This window comes from Marmota monax, unplaced genomic scaffold, assembly GCF_021218885.2.
Source record: "Marmota monax isolate L192 unplaced genomic scaffold, Marmota_monax_Labrador192_F-V1.1 WCK01_AAM20220418_F8-fsc00014, whole genome shotgun sequence".
NCBI lineage: Eukaryota > Metazoa > Chordata > Mammalia > Rodentia > Sciuridae > Marmota > Marmota monax.
In genome coordinates this window covers 18,100,959-18,121,478 of record NW_026695222.1, presented here as the reverse complement: position 1 = coordinate 18,121,478, position 20,520 = coordinate 18,100,959, and the positions used below count along the sequence as shown (strand labels likewise).

General features: G+C 45.9%; 1 protein-coding gene across 1 annotated transcript in view; it reads right to left on the bottom strand.

Moving 5' to 3' along the window:
* Ctnnbl1 (catenin beta like 1) overlaps window positions 1–20,520 on the bottom strand; it is a 154,847-nt gene that overhangs the window by 84,618 nt on the left and 49,709 nt on the right. Inside the window, exons 5-7 of the mRNA XM_046433376.2 lie at window positions 16,730–16,827; window positions 8,510–8,603; window positions 5,851–5,942 (exon numbers count right to left, since the gene is read on the bottom strand). Coding sequence (XP_046289332.1) covers window positions 5,851–5,942; window positions 8,510–8,603; window positions 16,730–16,827 — 284 coding nt within the window. The remainder of the gene's footprint in view (window positions 1–5,850; window positions 5,943–8,509; window positions 8,604–16,729; window positions 16,828–20,520) is intronic.

Here is a 20,520-nt window from a genome sequence, read left to right as displayed (position 1 = left end):
TTTAAAAACAAAATTACTGAGTACTTAAAGCACCATGAGTGGGAATCTATGACCCAAGCAACATTTCCTGGTCTGTTTCCTAATCTGAAAAATGGAAATTAAAAATAACATTTCTTTAAGAGAATTTCTATGAGCATTAAATAAGATAAAAGATGAAAGACCCATATACTGTAAGCTCTTCCAGTAACTAGACCCCAAAATGCTCTTATGGTCACCTGTTATGTGGTCTTAGCCGAATAGCCCTGCCTCTCTAACCTAATTTTTCTGGGGCTATAAGATCTTCTTTATGAGGTGGCTGCATTAAGTGAAATGGCACTCAAGGCTGAGCTGCCCTCTGCTGAGGATTCCTAGTTGCCCAAGACACCTCCAGCTTCAGCTGTGTGGTCTGATCATATAAGGAGTTCCTGATTTACCCAAAATAACATTTTAAAAACCAAAAAATTCATCAACTTTTTTTTTTTTTGAATTTTTGTTGTTGCTATAGATGGACAGAATGCCTGACTTTATTTTATTTGTTTATTTTTATGTGGTGCTAAGGATCAAACCCAGTGCCTAATATATGCTAGATAAGTGCTCTGCCACTGAGCTGCAACCCCAGTGCTCTTTCTTTTGGTACCAGGAATTGAACCCAGGGGCACTTAACCACTGAGACACATACCCAGCCCTGTTTAATTTTTTATTTGAAGACAGGGTATTGCTATGTTGCTTAGGGTGTTGCTAAGTTGCTGAGGCTGGCTTTGAATTTGTGATCCTCCTGCCTCTGCCAGCCTCCTTGCACGCCCAGCTGTTGGAATTACAGGTGTGCACCAACACGCCCAGTTCACCACTTTTTTCTTATGATACAAGCCCTCTGACTGAAAAATTGGCATGAAAGAGAAACCTGATCAGGGAAACAAAATGATGAGGCCCCACGACTCCCAACACTGAGCTCTCAGCATTGCACCAGCTGGGAAGCCGCTTGGTAAGAGGAGGCCCCTCCAGAGAAACCAAGTGACCACACCAGGCCCAGCTCTCACTGGCTCTCTCATCTACTTCCATGAGGTTGGGTGAGGTATTCCCCCTCTCTGGGAGTCTTTCTTATCTGTAAACTGGAGACAGCTTCATGCTCTTGGAAGAGCTATTTGTGAGGATTAGAAATATGTATGTCAAGATCCAGAGAAACATTGTGCACACAGAGGGCAGTTAATACATAAAACTCATTATCATATGGGGGAAACTTCTAGTAATGGTGAGGATGACAACCACATTTTAATCTAGTAGTAAGAAATAAAAGAATCTAGGCCAGCCAGGAAGGAAGGAAGGAGTCTACCCTTTCTTTCATGTCTAGCCATAAATTTATCAAGAAAACTTTATTTCTGTTTAAATCTCAGCCAGATATTACACAACACCAAACTGCCAAATTACAAAAGCATTTCATCAAAACCAGGAGAAAGGAGAATGAACGTGGCAGGTACAGACTCTTGGTTTTTGCAAAGCTAACCAGTGGGACTTGGAGCGAGTAGGGCTCTCTTTATCCAGGAGCCTGGTGATCCTAAATCTTTCAGCTGTCAGAGTAATTACTGAATCAAGCATAGGTCTGTACTCAGCATGTACTAGCCTTGAATAAAATTAAACTTCACCTTTTTGGGAACTGCTGCTTTTTTGGAAAGTACAAAACAATTATGCTACCACCTGCAGTCAGAAGCTGTAGGTTATATCTGCAGTTCACCTCTGGTACCTGGAACACATGGGGCAAGTTCAGACACATCTACAGCTCCGTACAACTGTCGAAGCAGATTGGGCCCTGCAAAATCACCACCTCTGGTCATCAGAGGCAAAGGACTTCTGCATCAACCAGTTGTACACGTAGTTCTCAAGTCATTAACGCATATGCTGAACACTACAACTGCTTCTGGAGCATGATTTAACGGGAAAATAAATTGGGAATCTTAATTTTGTTTCTTTAAAAAAGAAAAAACTTTCTGGGTTGGTGCCATTTTCAACAGCACATAATATCCTACTAAGTTTGTATTCCCCATTTTAAAAAGTGCTGTGACGCAGTTGTCGCTCCACTAGTGATCTGCTTACCTACTAATCCATTTAGTGCCATCATGTGCAATGGGCTTTATCCTCATTAGAACAAATTAGTGAGGTTTCATTTGGTGGATGAAAAAATATCCATGAATATCTCTATATACTGAGAGCTTAGCTACCATTAAAAAGGAGATATCCAAGACTAAAATGCAATGTGTCACTCACTTAAGAATTACTCAAGGATTACTGAATAATATGGGATGATCAAAGAACAAGGTTTTTACCCAGCAATCTAGACATAAGCACTCTAGAACCTTGGCTCTCATGCTTCAGCTCACATCCCCGCCACCAGAAGGGCTTGGTAAAGTACAAAATGCTGGGCTCCACTCCCAGCCTTGAAGATACAGGTTCTGGGGGGACACAAGAATCTGCATTTTGTATAAGTTGCCAGGTGATACTGAAGTTCCTGACTAGAAGCCACATTTTTGGAACATCTAGGAGAAGACAGAGACCCAGACCTTCATATGGAATTCATGGATATTTGGCAGGAAGAAAATTAGCACACAAAACATGAAATTTTCCCAGGTGCTGCAGTGCTCCATTGAGGTGAGTGTCACATGTTAGGGGTACACAATGGAACCCAGATCTATGAGCTCCCACCAAAAAACATAAGGGAAAAAAAAATGAAGAGGCTGGTTTTCAGAAAAGAGGGCTGCATGGGCTGGGGCAGAGCACCACCATGGAAAGCATGCAGGAGGACGCGCTGGGGCAGGGGCTTCACTTCCAGCTCTAGGGCTAGAGCGGAGGTCTGGGTTTAGACAAGGCACTTGATATCTATAGGTCTCAATTCTGAATTTTTAAATCTACAACATAAAAATTTCCTTTCAATTCCAAAAAGGGAGAAGGCTCCATGGAAGGGCAGGGGTGTAAACAGTGTCCTGAAGGCCGTGTTCAATCAGAAACACAGAAGAAAGACAAGGGTCATGTCTGCTGGAGTGTGAGCCAGCAGAGGGTAAAACCTTTTGATCTTTGCAGAGCAGGGGAGGGGTAAGTTATCAAATTGTTTACAAAGGTCAAAAGGTTTCAAAATTGAGAAAAGAAAAGGCTATCCCGGGCCAGGTTAAGGGGCCTTAAAAGTAGGCAGGAGAGGTGAGCTCTGGGGTAGGGGCATCAGCATCGCTGGAGGAAGAGCTTTTATAGTGATGGCAACCGAAAATGGAGTTTTACATCAGTCTGCAGAACTAGGACAGGTAACAAGAGGGTTACATTTCTAGAGACCAGTGGATCTTAGCGAGGGTGGTACATCAGAAACACATGTGGAACTCTTCTAACTACACCAACGTAGACCGAGACAACATGACTGAGACTGAGACAGTGGGGGTTGTAGTGTAGAAATCTGTAAGTTTTAAATATCCACAAGTGGTTTTAACACAATCACCAGCTGCAACACATGGCCATCTGGATTTTCACAATTCAGCATTATCATCACATTTGGTCTTCAGTGTAATCCTAATCCTGTGAGTTGGGTTCTCCAAAGAGAAAACAGGGACCAGATAAGTGAAGGGACTATGGCCCATAGTCACGTGGCTAATAAGGGAAATCAGGATCTGGGTCCAGCACTCACTCTGACTCATCTGATGCTGATGCCGGAGATAACAAGCACTTTCCCCGAGTGTGAAAAAATGTAAGCGCAAGGCACTGCATTTAAAGACGGGAAGACTTTCTTTCATTAATGTTCTGGGAAACACAGGGTTTTTCTAAGAAAACTTGTTTACGAGTAACATAACCAAATAGCATTTTGATGTTTAAATACTCTGAAACCTTGAAAACCTGTTTTAGAGACAGCGACGTGACTATGTATGCCCTGAGGAATACACAAACACTGTGCCTGTGAGGCGTGAGTCAACAGCTTGTTCAAATATCAAATGGGTCTCTTTATTACTGTCATAAGGGTAAAGAAATCCAAGGTAAACGCCCAAAGGTCTCAATCTCCCTCCCTATATAACCAGTCCCTCCTCCCCGCCAAAAAAAAAAAAAAAAAAAGACCGGCAAGTTTCAACATCTGACAGAGAAATTTGTCCTGACTTCCTAGAGACAAAAACTACTGGATTTTACATGTTTAAGGTTGGGGTCATGACCCACAGCTGCTGCTCCAATTTAGGTGGTCACTGAGAGCTGTCCTCTCCCCTTAACTTGGTTTCTGCTTCCTTCTTCCCTACCCCTGACTCCCAAAAGGTTTCAAAGTGTTCGAGAATGAAGACGTGAATACTGAGAAAAGAAGGGCGGGGTGTAGGGAGATGGAAGGGAATTCATGGGGAAACAAATGCAACTCAGGAACCAAGGGAAGTCCCGACTTGGAGGAGATGTCCATGCACGTATCAGTCACCCGCTGAGTGCAGGGCTGAAAGGAAAGGGGAGTGGGGTCAAGGGGTTCAGTGCACTGAGCCTGCCAGGCAGATGCACCCACACCTGCCGAGGTGAGAGCTAGGCTAGCGAGTATCCTCGTCCACATGTAGCATAAGTCTCTGTGACAGAGGTCATGGGGACCAATGGTCCAATAAGTAGGGCTGGGGAAGACTTAGGCTGCCCGAGAGGCAGGGAATGGTGGCTATACGCTAACCTTCATCCTTGGCCCTGCCTAGACAGTGGAGGTGGTCCACCCCGGTCTTTGGATCTCTACTACACTGAACCACAGCAAGTCCAGGACCACCTTTCACTCCTGCTACAAATAAGTACCTCCTGCTTACTAAAAGTTGGAATCCTTGCCAGCAGTAGCAAACAAGCTGTTCCAAACTACCTACCAACACACCTGTGGTCAAGGCGAATCTGAAATACCTTTGACCTCCCCATTTACTATATGGACAGCTCTGATGGCTAACAAGGAAAGAGAATAAACAATCCTACCACAATATGGATAAAGGATATAAATATGACGCTAAAAGAGATGAATACAAATGCCTGATACACACTACACAAAGCCAATACTTGACTTGATTTTAAAGTTCCAAATTTAAATAACAATACCAATTTCACTCATCAGATTAACAAAACCATAACAAAAATACTCGAGGGTTTATAGGTAGCTGGAATTCTCAAATTAATGGGGCAGTCTTTACAGAGGACAATTTTGCAATACCTCGAAAAATATTAACGTGCTTACTGCTTACCCTTGGGCTCAGTTCCACTCTAGAAATTTATTACCCAGATAAGCTGAGGCAAGTGTGTAAGAAAAAAATGAGTATGTGTACATGAGGAATTTCACTGCATCACTGTTTATACCAGGCAAATGCTTATCAACCAGGAATGGCAAAATTAACTTTGGTACATCTGTACAATGGAATACCGGGCAACCATCAGTTCAGTGAAAAAATAATTCACATTAAGAAGACATTATAGGGGCTGGGGCTGTAGCTCAGTGGTAGAGCACTTGCCTAGCATGTGTGAGGCACTGGGTTCAATCCTCGGCACCACATAAAAATAAACAAATAAAATAAAGGCCTTCTGTCCATCTACAACTACAAAAAAAATTTTTTTTTTAAAAGAAGACGTTATAGAATTGTTTGTGAAACACACATAAAACAATCTCCTATATAAGCACAGAAAATTTTTGGAAGAACAGATATACATTGTTAACAGTAGCTGCCTCTGCAAAATGGAACTGGAAGGGATCTTTTTTTAAAAAAGAAGAAAATAAGCAAAGAAAGGGCTAAGAGGCACTAGAAGCTTCCCAAACTAGATCCTAAGGCTTGGGGAAGATAATCTGTATCAACAACCCAGGGTCAGCCAGGCCCAGAGCAAAGACAGGCGGGACAGCAAGTGCCACCAAGCCACACTCACCTTCAGCCTCTTCAGGAGCCACTGCAGGAGTCCCTGCTGGGCGGCCTCCGTGCACATCTCAGGCCGGAACTCAGCCATGTTTTCCACGATCGCTGAAAGGAGACAGGTACCAATCACTGGCGGGGGGGGGGGGGGGGGGGGGGGGGGGGGTGTCGGGCAACTTTGTTTCCATCTGCAACAAGCTGGCTTCCCAGGACAGGCATGGATTCCCTTCCCACCTCCCTGTACTCCTCCCAGCCAGATGCTGTGCTGTCATTTTTAGATTTAACTAGGGAGATGCTGCGGGTCTTTTCTTCAAGTTACATTACAAGCAAAAGTCACAGCTAAAAATGATGACACTCACAACAGGGAGAGTGACAGGTGCTCTGCACTAATGGGGCCCACAGAAGGGTGTCTGTGTGCTTGGGAAGGCCCTGTGGCTGCTGGTATGCTGGGTCCCCGAGACCTGGAACCACAGGCAGAGGGCTAGGCAGAAACCTCAGGGAAGAACCAGGGGTGGGGACTCAGAGCAGGATTCACCCATTTTCAGCTCTCTTCCCCTGCATCGTGGGAACCAGGACATTACAAAAAGGCAAGCACGATGTTCTTAATTGAACAAAGTAATATGCACAGAGGGGAAAGGCCAGGCTGGCAGAAGTAGCTTCCAGGTACTAGGAAGCAAATAATCAGTCCTGCTATCTCCTACCACAGCAAATGTTCACCACAGAAAAATTAAAAACGAGAAGCAAAAATAGAAGGTATTGTATGACTATGATATTTTTAAAAATATTACCTATAGTCCTTAATACATCAGATGTTTTCCTTCCCTTCCCTTCAGGGCCCCTTTTGCTTCATTTATGTTATGAATATGTTACTATCACTAAGCAACGCAGTTCCGTGTTTTCTAAGCACAACGCCCAGACACACTATACTGGGTGTGAAGTTTGAAAGAAAAAGGCTCAAAACACCCCCACACCCCTACTTCTTGCTCACTCCTCCGCCCAGGTTGGCCTCACCAACAGCAAGTGAAGAAAGGCCAGGCGGTCCCTGGGGGAGGGTGACACAACACAAAACTACGGATGTAGAGTAGCAACAAGAACCTGAAAGTGAGGTCATTTCAATACCCTCGATTACTTTTTCACATTTTCTAAGAAAATCAACTTATTCATTTCAGTCTCCTGGCTCTATCTTGTTCCTGGACTTTAGACAGTTTCCGTTGCCCCCTGGGACAAACACCCAAACTTCTTGGCAGGTTTATAAGGTCTCCCCAAAACCTGGACAAAATGTCCACCACCACTTCCATCTCCCACTGCCAAGTGCACATCTAACTGTTCCCAAAGCCCCCCCCACCCCCAATTCATGACTGCAGAGGACACTCCTACTCAGAGGCCCTGCCCTGCTCCTCAAAGGCACCTCCCTTCTTACTCAGCCCCGGTCCCCACCTGCTCCTAGGAGGCAATTTGGAGACCCTTCCTTGTGGTGCCCACAGAACTTTCCTCTGGCTCCCATTATACCATTTCTCCTGGGATAGGCTTTCCTAACAGTTCACCTCTTAAGGAGGAAGGCCATGCCTACCCAGAGCCTAGCATGGTGCCTGTGGGGCACCCAGGACAGGAGACAGGGATGATCTCCTCCCAGTTCTTGGCAGGTGCCCAACCTGAAACCAGACAATCTCTGTAGACGGCCAGGCTGGGGCCTCTTCCACTACACCAGGCCCTTTTTATTAACGGTAAGCTGACTTTTCTTTTGGTAAGCTTAGGATTCTATAAAATCCAGCACTAGGATAAAAGAGAACGATGCCAAATTCTGGCTGTAGACTAGCGCTTATTCTCTCTTCTCTTACTCCCTGGGTGCCCATCTTCCCTCTGCTTTATGATAATCCTCACTGAAGAAAGTCTAGAACTACAAGAGAAATCTGTGGCAAACACAAAGGAGCAGAGAGAAAATCTAACCTCATCAAAATTCCTGCTTCCACTGGGCCTCATTCGTGTCTCAAACTCGGCTCACAGATATGTCACCTCTGGTCTTATATGGCAGGACCAGTGATAAAGAGGACAACCCAAAAGCACACTTTTAAATAGGCTATTTGTTTGGCAACTTTGCAAAAGAAAGGACTGGGAGATTTGAGGAGGGGAAGGAAGAGGAGAAATACTGCAGAGGAATCCACTTAAATGTTCATCTGATACAGGGGCAGCCAAGTCAGCAGCAGTATTTCAACCCAGAGTTTACAAAGCAATCTATATTTAAGAAGAAGAATAAACACTGTTTTTCAAAGAAAATGTCCTTCCTCTACAGGTACACAGCTGGCCAAAAGTTTCTAGTTCCACTGAAGGAGAGTGATTAGAAAAACGAACACAAAAAAAATGACTTAAAATTTTTAAATATACACTTTTCCAGGGTGGGGGATGGAATCCTTAGTAGATTTCATCCTATTTTGGAGGCAAAGGCCTGCAAAGAGAGCCCATGCTCTGATCTTGGAAGGTATATACCTCCTCAGTGGATTTCTGCTTTTATTACCTGCAAGCCAAACCCAAACTACAGTTATATGAAATGTACACACGAGTCTTCATTTCTGAAAAGGCAGTTTGGGAAGATCAGGAAAGAAAACACTCCGTGTTGACTCGATTATAAGGGAGGAAGGGCGAGGAGCACAGGGCCCGCAGCGGGCCCTCCGGCTTACCCAGCGTGTTGTGGACGCCGTCCGCCTCCTCCCTCACAGACTCATCCAGCCGCTCCAGATTCTGCACCAGCAGCGCTACCACCTGCCCATCCACCTGCAGGAACAAGGAAGCAAAAGGAGGGAGGGACACATGTCACAAATAGGCCCCACATGTTCCCACTCCCACACTCACATCTCCTCTATCTTCGTGAACACAGCAAGCACTTAATCAGCAGCCTGCGCTGCCCGGTGCTCGCCCACCCCTTCCCTGTGAGCCCTTAAGTGCCCTGAGGCAAGGAAAGGGCAGCAGCCTTATCTCTCACTCAGGAGAATGCTGGAGCTGAAGGAGGCAAAGTGAAGGTCAAGGTCACAAGGCATGCTGACCAGAGCTGTGCTGGAACCCAGACCTGACACCAAGCCGGCGCCCTTCTCCTCCTCAGTGGCGCTTCCACACCTCACCAGAGGGCCAGCTGGGGCCAGGCCAATGGCTCACTCAAGCCCAAACGCTTTCCTGGAGCACAGCGCAGAGCTGTGCAGTCGGCAGGTTCACCAGCCACACTCCGCTGACTGCAAAATTTAGGGTTAAACTCAAAACACTCTTTCTTCCCATGCCAAGCTTTTATGAAAGAATTTCTACTTCTTTCTTTTTTTTTTTTAATATAGATATATTTTATTTTTTTTATTATTATTTTTTTAATTTTTATTGTTGGTTGTTCAAAACATTACATAGTTCTTGATATAGCATATTTCACACTTTGATTCAAGTGGGTTATGAACTCCCATTTTTACCCCGTATACAGATTGAAGAATCACATCAGTTACACATCCACTGATTTACATATTGCCATACTAGTGTCTGTTGTGTTCTGCTGCCTTTCTCTACTTCTTTCTTAAAAAGAAGAATCTTAACAGGACAAAACGCGTGGTATCTGAACCACATTTAATGGACAGAAACGCCACTGTGCTTCTCTTACTTGATTCACATGTTTGGAGATAAATAAGAAACTTGAAGTAGCCATGCGGTAGATAGAGCCACTCACGAGAGCTGGGGACTTCACCAGGACCTCAGAGCTAGAGAGCAGGGGCAGCAAAAGAACAAGCCGGGTTCCCTTCAGATTGGGAGAAGCAGCACTCTCCGACCCTGTCTCCTCCTGGGCACAATCTGTACTGTGGGCAGACTGCCCTGGGGGATCCCAAGCCATGCCAGGGAGGGAAACTGAGGAAATACCTAATTTTCTTGGGCTGGGGTTGTGGCTCAGAGGTAGAGTATTTGTCTCACATGCACGGGGCACTGGGTTCAATCCTTAGTACCACATACATAAATAAAATAAAGGCACTTGTATCCATCTACAACTAAAAAAAATTAAAAATTTTTTTTTAAAGGAGGAGGAGGAAGGAGGAAGGAGGAGAGGAAAGAGGAAGAAGGAGGAGGAAGGACAAAGGAGGAGGAAGGACAAAGGAGGAGGACGAGGGAGGAGGGAGGAGGAGAGGAAGGAGGAGGACGAAGGAGGAGGAAGGACAAAAGAGGAGGAGGAGGGAGGAGGGAGGAGGAGAGGAAGGAGGAGGAGGAAGGAAGAAAAGGAAGAGGAGGAAGGAGGAGAGGAAGGAGGAAGAGGAAAGAGGAGGACAAAGGAGGAGGAGGAGGAGGAGGGAGGAGGAGGAAGGAGGAGGCGGGGAGGAGGGAGGAGGAGGGAGGAGAGAGGAGGGAGGAGGGAGGCGGGAGGAAGAAGAAGAAGAAGAAGAAGAAGAAACAGGAATGGTGGCAGTGTAATGGGGAAGCTAAAGCAGGAGGACTGCAGGTTGAGATAACTGCCTCAACAATGGTCTCAAAAATAAACAAATAAACAAATGGGCTGGGGATGCAGCCCAGTGGTACAGTGCCCTGGATTCCCATCTCCAGGACTATAAACCACTCAAAAACCAAAACAACAAAAATTAAAAAGGAGAAGTGACTAGCCACCGGGTGACAGCATTCCAAGTGGGCGGTCATGAGGACACAGTCTGCTGCATGCTGGTGGTGTATCCTCATCCCCAGAGCCTCAGTGTCCTCACTCAGGAAATGGGGGTAAATTGCAAAGATTAAATGAAAATATGACAGGCCTTACCCTGGGTTTGGTGTAAGGCAGCAGCTGAGAAACTCAGTAGAGAGTGTGAATCCAGCCCTCACCCCTTCTGAGGCCTGATTATTCCCTGCTCAAATTCCCTAGGTGAAAGCCAAGTACCTCAAAGGCAGGTTCCTCACCTTAGTCTCAGTACACCCTGGGTCCAGCCCACCCTTCCCACACACTTCACCACATGGGAGCACTGACGGACGCCTGCTCTGTGCAAAATCGCTCCACTTAGCCTCAAGGAGTCCTCTCTCGATTTTACAGATAAGAGAACAAAAGCCTGGAGAGGTTAATTGGCCTGGTCCAAAGTTACAAAGCCGGTGACAGAGACGACCAGCTCTAAAGACCATTTTTTCCTATTATATCCTATTACTTTGGTGAGAAGAGAGAAGGAAATGATCTTGTTCAGCTGCGCTTCCTGAGCACTCTGAGGAAGACAGGCACTCTACAGACCTGGTCCAAACTCGGCCTGCGGAAGGAAGCTCAGGAAGAGGGACAGATGTGGAACAAGGCCACTCTGCTCTTTCTGGGTGAGACTCCAGGGAAACACCTATTCGAGAAAAAAACCTGAAATGACTGGCCAATTTGTGCCACCTGAATCACAAGCAAGTTACCTTTCTAGGCTCTCCTCTGTGCCTGGTGGGCGCAGCAGTGGGAGAGACTCCTGGAGGGGACACCGATGACAGAGCTGAAGGCGCCCACACGCAGGAAAGAGCTGCTTTCCCCTCACATACCAGGAGACACACAATCTTGCTCTCAAATCTCACAGCCAGCAAGAGCGTCACCGAAGAAATCTACTGCAATGTTTTTCTTAATTAATTGGACAATTTGGGTATGTGAGAGAAAACAGAAAAACATCTGGGGGAAGAGTATGAACCATGTCACAGTTTGCTTTTCCCTAAATCACCCTGATTGACTTATAATCTCTCTGAATCCTAAAGCAGCAGACACTGTGACTCCGCTGTGTATCAAACTGCTTGTCAGTTCTGCAAACTGCTTCACGGGCTTCAATTGCTTATTGCTCTTTATCTGCATTATTTCCCCTTTTCCTTGATTCTTAGTTATGCTTCCCATCTCTGCTGTCTGCAAAGTGGCGGGGACAGTGGCAGTGAGCGACGCGCTCAAATCCTAGAGCTGAATGGCTATGGATAATGGGCGTCTGGCTGGAGGAAAATCTTTTTTCTTGTTGCGGAAATCTAACTTCTAACAGGCAGCCTTTTTAAGCTTGGCAAAGTGTGAAACTTTATGTTTAGTTGGGTTAAATGCAATTTTATCTGATTGCAGAAGGGCCAAAAGCAGTCAAAATACATTTAGCTCAGAAAACCCTTGGAAAAGTATTTATATTATGTATAGCTCTGGATATTGCCTAGTAAGAAGGACAAATTAGCATTCTGTCCTACTCCCGCTAACCGCTTGGGTCTACCTTCAATTTTCGGAACCTGTGACGAAGTCTGAAACTAAAAACAGATCCTGCTACGGGATTAAAGCATCAGCCAGAGCAACCCTGGCCTTGAAAATCAGGACTCTCTCCCTGTCCTTTTCTGATAAGTCCCAGGTTATTTCTGCCCATCAGCAGGTCTCCCAGACAACATTCCAGAAGGTCTTAATCACACAAAGTTCAAGGGCATGATCAGGCACTGTTTTCCACTAGATCAAAGAGGATGGATATAAGAGAAGAGGAGAAAATAAAGAGAGAGGCAGAAGAGAGGGTTTGAGGGAGGATTCTTTTTCTGTCTGGTACAATCTGCCAACAAGCTTTCCCCAGAGTTAGACTTGAGTTTTTCCACCTACTAGGAATTTCAGATTTAGAAAATAATAATAAATATAAAACCCCACACCCACTGAATCTCGATCAAACAAATCTTGACGATACACATGGTGACATGGTCATAAGGCAGGACTCAGGCCTGCTGTACCGCAGCTGACAGCAGTGCCCTTTCCATTCCTGTCCCTCGGATTCACTATCTGCACAGCCACAGTGATCTTTTGAAGTGCTGGTCAGACTGTTATGACCCTGTGCACGCTGGCCTCATGACGGATAATGCCTCTGGCACCCAGGTGGACTGGCCCCGACCTTCCTCCACGAGCCTGGCTGTACTCCACAGGATGGCCCTTTTCTGTTCCTTCACTATGTCACGCTCATTCCTGTCTGTCTCTTCCCTTGTTCCACCTTGCTCTAGCTCATTCTGAGTGGCTGGTTTCTTGTCACCCAGAATCCAGGCCTTTCCTGACTTCCTGTCACCCAATATCACATCACTCTATTTTAATTCTCTGCGTAACAGACAATCACTCTGATAGTTTTCTTGTTCATTTATTTACTGTTTCTCCCTAGACCAGAACATAATCTCCACCAAAGCAGAGACTTTTTCATTCTTACAATTACACACCTGAGTGCCTAGGATCAGGAACATGCCGAGCATTCAGTAAGCACTGAGTGAATGAATGAACAAGCGAGTTTTGCTTAGGAGCAAAGATGAAGGCAAGAACATTAATGGAAATGGGAAGGAACAGGCCAGAAATGGACAGCGAGCACCCGTAAAGCAACATGAGACGTGCTAAGCTGGGTCTCACCTGAGCAGCACAAATACGATACCAACCAAGTTCCAGCCAACCCAATCTGGAGCTCCAAGCTTAACCTTTACACGGGGTCAATGAAGGGCAAGAACGGTATGGAGGGTAGTCCCCAGCTCTTCACATCAAAGCCAGTTTTGTGAAACCCTTTATGACTCCTAGCCTGTTGATGGTCCAGCCACACTTGCACCTGCTCTGGCTGCGACACCCCCATACCCTCTCGTGGATAAGCCTCCTCCAGGCCGTGGCCAGAACCTGAGCTCTGCAGCCAACTCTGATTCTTCTCCATGAGGCGTGACCACTGCATCCTCTTCATTTCACAGAAGCCTGAATCTCTCTCAGCCCTTCTCGATACTCGACCTCGAATGACCATTGCTTATTTTTTTCCATTAAAACAAACACACAACACACACATACACACACCCTAAACCTCTATCTTTGCATGTCTTATTTAGGCCTATGCCATCCGAACAGTTTCTGAATAATTATTAAAAATGTTTTTTGAAACATTTTTTGAACTGAAAAAATACTTGAGTTTAATAACCTTCACAAATATCCCTCTGTGTGGCAGATGACACTTGTCATTTTACCTTGACATTTACTAACTGCTTAATATCTGCCAGGCTCGATACCTTTACAACAATAATGACCCACATTTATCGGGTGTTTACTCTGTGCCAGACTGTCCTGGAGACTTAAATATCTCAGTCATCCCTCACGTTGGCACTATGCAATGGGCCTACTGTTATCTCCATTTTACAGACAAAAAAGCAGAGTATGGAGTGGTGGGGTAGCTCTCCCAAGGACACACAATTGGTAAGTAACAGAGCCACCACTCTGACTGCTTTCCCAACAGTGACCACAACTCAAAAAAGACAAACTTAGAAATCTATAATGCAATTTGACAAGTTCCAGGATGTTCAAAGTGCTAGGGGAACACAAATTCCACTGAGGTGATGAGTTTGGAAAAATTCAGAAGAGCTGAGGTTGAAGCTGGGCTTCACAGGAGGAGGAGGAGCAGGAGTGCTCCAGGTGACCTGGAGAAGCCAGGCAAGCCAAGTAGTAAGTAGAGAAATCACAGCAGTCTAATCAACACTCCAAAGCCACCTTCGGAGGAGTAAGCCACAGAAATGCCATCAAAGCAATATACCCTCACAATTACTACTCTCTAGAAAGGAGGCCATTTGCCAAATCCACCTGTTCCAAAGCACAAACATGTCTTCGCCTTTTGCATGAGGAACACCGGTGGGTGTGGCCAACATGGAAAGCTTGTGCAGAGCCCCAAGAATGCCAGAACAGCGCGCTCTCCCCACAAATGAGCTGTTCTATTACTTGAGACTTACAACTGGGAAAAAAGACCAAGGCAATAACTGCAAACTGCACTCCACAATAAATCCTGCCACATGCCCTCTAGCCTCTGCTCAAGCAATTCCAGGCTTCCGACACTGGCCCCAAATTAAAACTACGAAGACAACTCAACCCTTGTAATATGAGGCTACTTATCAAACTTCTCCCTCAATGTGGCACAAGGGTGGCGAAGAATAAATGGAACACCACTTGCCGGTTCTGCCCTCTGATATTTACTGTTGCCTCTGACTGGTTGCAGGAGAGCAAATAATGTATTGAAGTCTAGAACGTTCAGTGTTTGTGATTCACACCAGCCCCACCAGGATAAAGCTGTAAGCATCAAAATCTTAAAATAATATAATCAGAAAGAAACTAAACAAACAGAAAACCCTGTATAGCAGCCACCTAATGGCTCCCCAGACTGAGGATGAACTGTTTCTTTCCACACAGACAATAAACTCTGCAAGATCCAGCCTTTGTTGGTGGGCCTGGCGACACAGAAAGCACCAAAGGGGCTTCTGTGTGAACCGCTGCTTCTGGGTAGGTTCAACATGCAACAGCCAGGCTAGCTGTTCCTCCCTGTCTTCTCCATTCACACGGGCAAGGAAGGTAATTAAAATCAGCCCAGGGACCAGGCAGAAAGGCTCGTCCAGGGCCACTGTAATTAACCTCTGGAAGGTAAGCCTGCACAAATGGCACTGTGGGGACACAGTGCAGGAGCAGCTGCCACAGCTCCCCTCAGCTGCTCCTCAAAACAAAAGAACACCCCAGCAACGTCCCCTGCTTTCCGCACAGTGCTCCCAAGGAAAAATAAAGGCCCTGATCCTACCAAAGTGGCAGTTCCCTCCAGGAGGGAGCATGTAAGAAAAATGGCCACAGAAATCTCCCTCACAGTTTCACATGGCAGTGCTGGACTGCAGCCTCGCTCTCCGGGAGAGACAGTTCTTCATATCCAGTGGGTTCACGACCCTGTCATTCACACCAAATGCCAGCAGCCAGCACAGCACAGGGGAAACTTCTGGTGTCAAGAACCTTAAGAGAAAGGGTAAGGAGGGCTGGGTCATGCAGCTGTGCGTCTCAGAACCATCTGGGCCCCCTGTCAGGCAGTTCTGCTTCAGTGGTCTTGGGTGGGGCCGGAAAGCAGCCTAATAAGTACCTGTGTGCTTTCAACACAAGTGGCTGCAATGATCTTAGATAAACTCTACAAACTGCTCCAAAATCGGCACTTGCCTCAGTACCAGAGAAAAAAGGCAAGAGAAGATGACAGAGTGGAAGGGAGATCCACAGAGGAAGGAGAGAACGTGGGAGCTGGCCAGAACTCCATGGGCAGAATCAGGGCAGGAGACTGGACTAGACCCTCCTCCGCCACAGGCCTACTGTGGTGCCTTTTCAGTCCGGAGCCCTCTCTGACAAGGGAGTCTAGTGTGGTGGAAGAGACCTGGGGTGCAGGCTGCAGTCTCAGGGATCAAAGGACTGGCCGAGTGGCCCAAAGGAAAGCTTCACATCTGCCTCTGGGGTCTCCTCAGTGCCGGGTGATGAGACAGAGGGGAATGGGCCGACGGGTTCACCCCATGTACCTAGACCTTGCACTAGCTGCTGCTTGACCCAAAGGCTGAGGAGTCCGAGGCCCTGCTTCGCTCCACAAAAAGAACACAGAAGTCACGAGGCCCTATCTGCTGGAGGCTGGAGATGCAACCCTGGCAGATGAGTGCTAAGGTCTGTTCTCCTTCCACATTCTCCAATGCCTCTTTGATGACCCATCTCCAAAATAAGTAAGAACAATACCTTTCCATGACCAGGGATTATAAAACCCCAAAGAGAAAACAAACATCAGTGGAAGCTCTTAGTACAAAGGTCAGTGGTGGCACATAGGGGGTGGGGAGCAGGGAGTCAATGAGAGCACAGGTTCAAATCCAGCTCTATGACCACAGGCAAGGCGTCCATCTCTCTAAGCCTCAGGAATAAACCCATCAGGCAGGATGAGGCAGGGATTAAACAGGGAACAGATGAGCAACGGCTGCCTACAGCAGACAAATGCTGGCCTTCTATGGCCCTCAGCTAACGGGTCCCCTCCAAGATGCACTTCCATATCCGACTCACCTCATTCCAACCAGCCCAGCCACAAAACCCTAGGGACGCCATTCAGACACAACAGGGGGGATGCCACTTGTGCCTTCAGCAAACCTGCAAAACTCCAGGGGACCATGCAACTTACCAGCGCATCAATGAGGACCTCCGCTCCCTCTTCGCTCTCGTGGAGGGTGTCAATATCTGTCAGTTCCTGAAGCAAGTCAACCACGGCGATGGACACATGTGGCAAGTGTTAAGGGATCACGCACAGAATGAAACCCAATGATGAGTTATTAAATCTGCAGTTCCCCGTTTCCTCATCAGCTGCTTTATCACCATGTACCTTTAATACACTCTGGATTTATTAGCCTCTCTTCAACAAGGCTCCTCCCCCAGGGGGTGCTCGGTCGATAGTTAACTGACCGATAGTTAACTGACCGGCTCAGGCTCCTTCCTGGCAACTTCTTCCAAGGGTTCACTGTTTTATCATGAATTTCCAAACTTTAAATAGATCACTTGGGAGGTCACTTTTCCAGTAAGAAACAGGTCAACATCTTTAACCCTATCTCATAATCTAAACTCTTAAAGCTCAGTGTCATTTTTACTACCTGGTACTGTTCACCTTGAAAGGCAGCGGAGGTGGCTGGCACTCTCCAAGGAATTCTCAGAGATCAGGCAGGACAAATGGGTTGGAGAAACAGCAAGAAAGGTTTACACAGGGCAGCACTGTCTCCCCACCGTCTTCCCCTCAAATTCTACACCACCTTGAAAGTAAAGGGAAGGTGAACATAGGAACCAGGCCCCAGGTAAAAACAGGAGAAAGAGAGGGAAGTATAAGGGAAAGGAGCACAAAAGAGAGAAAAAAGGAGTTATATCAGGAACCTGGAAGGCAAACTGCACTTCCAACTAAGCTTCCCTTCCCTGACCTGGAAACACACACACACACACACACACTTTCTCCCCTTGCTCCATCAACCTGTATTCAGTGACTGCCTGAATAAATAAGGCACTGTATGGTGATAAAGGCAAATCTGTTCTTCATTCTGGGTCTCCTCATCTATGAAATGATGAAGCTAGAAAATCAAAGCCAATTTTTAAAAATCATACAGCAAAGATAATAACAACATGTGACAAACAAGGAATACAGACACCTTGGACTGCAGGCCTCCTGAATTGAGCTGGGAGATGAGGAATAACTTACTAGAAAAAGAGTGGTCAGAAAACAGGCAACTATAGACGAGAGCTGGTAGGTAGGCTAGAAAGCCAAACCACAGGATCAAAAGCAAAGAGACCAGAATACACCACGGCATCTGCAGAGGACGGGAGAGGACCCAGGGGAGGGAGCAAGTCATAATCACGTGAAGATTGACACTCTGAAAGAATAACCTCGGCTTGTGCAGATGCACAATGACCTCGAGTGCTGGCGGCTGGGCAGAGAGTGGGTACATATTGGGTAGCTGGGGAGGGTAGGAGGAGTCTGAAGGGGGACGTCCTGCTCCAAAGCTGCATCCTAGGTGGGATCCAAATGCGCGACAGGGATCAGAAGCAGGGCAGTTTTACCTGTACTTGGAAAAAAATAAAAGATGCAGGATAGATAAACAAGTACCACGGACTTGCTAATGGCTAACTGCTGTTCTGGGAATTTTATGAACATGTTTTGCTGAAAAAAACATTACTTGGTGTGCTTTCCTCATCTCTAACTGACCAGCTGACCATGATGAGTAAGTAAGCCTTCCATGTCCTATTCCTGTCACTCTCAAAGATATGTACCCAAACCATAAGAGTGCTAAAAGAGCAAAAAGAGCTTAAAGGTCTTGGAATGAAAATTCCAAGTAACTAGTAAAGCTGTTGACCCAAAAGACCGTGTGTTATATCTGACATACAGCAAACCAAAACACACAAACCATTCAAATCAATTTAAAAAAATTCATCGAGCTATCAAACTAGCTCCTAAAAGCCCTTGAACTACCCTGTTGGCAGGCATTAGTAATCTCCCTCTCTAAAAAATGAAAGCCACCATAATAGTGGCCCTTGTTAAAAGTCATTATCAAGCCAAGTGCCATGTTACCGAGTTCTCAAGCAGTATTAGAAAGTTAAGAGGGATCCCCACTTCACAGACCAGAACACCAAGGCTCAGAGTGATTCAGCTAACTAAAGTCACTGCGACCGTTAAGGGAGAATGTTAGGTCCACCTGATTCCACCTAGCACACTCCACTTCATATGAACGCACGGGGTAGAGCACAGATGTCAGGATTAAATGTGGCGAGACTCAGGTAAATTCTAGCTTTGATGTTGCTGTAATCACAGAGGAAAAAAATTGTCACTTACTTCCTACATAAGTCATTAATTATTCCTAGGAAAATGAGCAAAATGTTAATTATCTCCCCTTCTTCCCCCTCATCTGAGAAACTCCCATATTTGTTCTCTTGACAACTTCTTACATTAAGAGTTGTAAACACTTAAAAACCCATTCACATGCTTATTTGATATGCGAGGCAACATTTCATCTAGCGCGTGCACACACATGCACATGTGTATGACCCCATCCATCCGTCCATCCATCATCCACTACAGTGTCAGATAGCTGTGGGACAAGGAACAAAGACATGCAATAAGTATTATCATCACATCCCATGAGCAGCACCAGGCATGATTAAGTACTTACTAACTAGTATACAATAATTACTAATTAAGTAATTTCAAGAGACAAGTGGAGTATAGATGATTCCCAACATGTGATAGTTGAACCTACGATTTTTTTGGTCTTATCATGGTACAGAAACGATAGTGTTCAGTAGGAACCACACTTAGATTCTGACCTTTTCCCAGGCTGTTGACACAGAGCCTGATACTCTGTGGGGATGCAGGGCAGCAGCAACGGGTTGCAGCTCCCAGTCGGCCGCCATGACGGGCCACACAGACACTCTGCAGTGCACCGCTGCCAAGCTGTGTGCGCCAGGTCAGGGGCATTACATGAATTTTCAAGCTGGTGGGCTTTTCAGGATATGACTCCTCTCTAAGCGAAGGGGCAACTATATATCTGAAAGGGCAACAGAGGAGGAGCCAGGGCAAGCTTGAGGACAGGTCCTGTCATGGCATTTTGCTTTGCATCTTTAGTCAGCTGAACGCTGCCATCACTGTCATTAGCCAAGCAGTCTGTGTGAGCAGCTTATTTCCTTATCTGTAAAATGGGGGTAATGGTCTCTGCCCAGCTTAGCCCTCTGCAGACCTACAGGAAACACAATCATCAGGTCCGTCAAAGGCCAGATAAAGAGAGTCACAAAATATGAAAGCCCTAAATACTGACTGCGAGTCGAGTCTTCTCACAGGATGTCCAAAGCCCTCATTACTGCCTTCATTTTTCCAAAAGATTTCTCTAAAATCTAAAATTCAAGCTAACAGCAGAGTGGCCCTCACTTCTGGGTCACCGTGGGTTGAAGAGCTGAGTTTCTATTTCAGCCACGTCACAGACATTCAGATGGATGGAGTCCTCGTTCAGTCTCTGAGGTCCTGTAGGCCAAATTACCACTTCTTTCTTTGATTAGACTTATACCATGCTCACAATGTGTCACATTAAACCTAGAAACTTGAAAAATAAAAAATAAAAAAAAAGGAAGAAAGACTTTTTTTGACAATAGTGGTGATCTTATAGGAAAAGGATAAGTATCTTAACTTTTACCAAGAAAAGTGGTTTGATATAACATTCCAGTGGATTATGTTCTACTTTTCTGTCTCAGTGGAGAAATCAAACAGGAAATCACCTATTCACCAGGCCTGGCAAACAGCTCATCAATCCTACCTGTGGTTTTACATAAATCCCCGCCTTTCACAAAAATACCATTTCAGCAAGGCAGTAAAGAGTCCCTAATTATGATCGTCAACCCTCAGGTAATGTAATATGACCCAGAAGACAGAAGATCATTTGAAGACCAGAA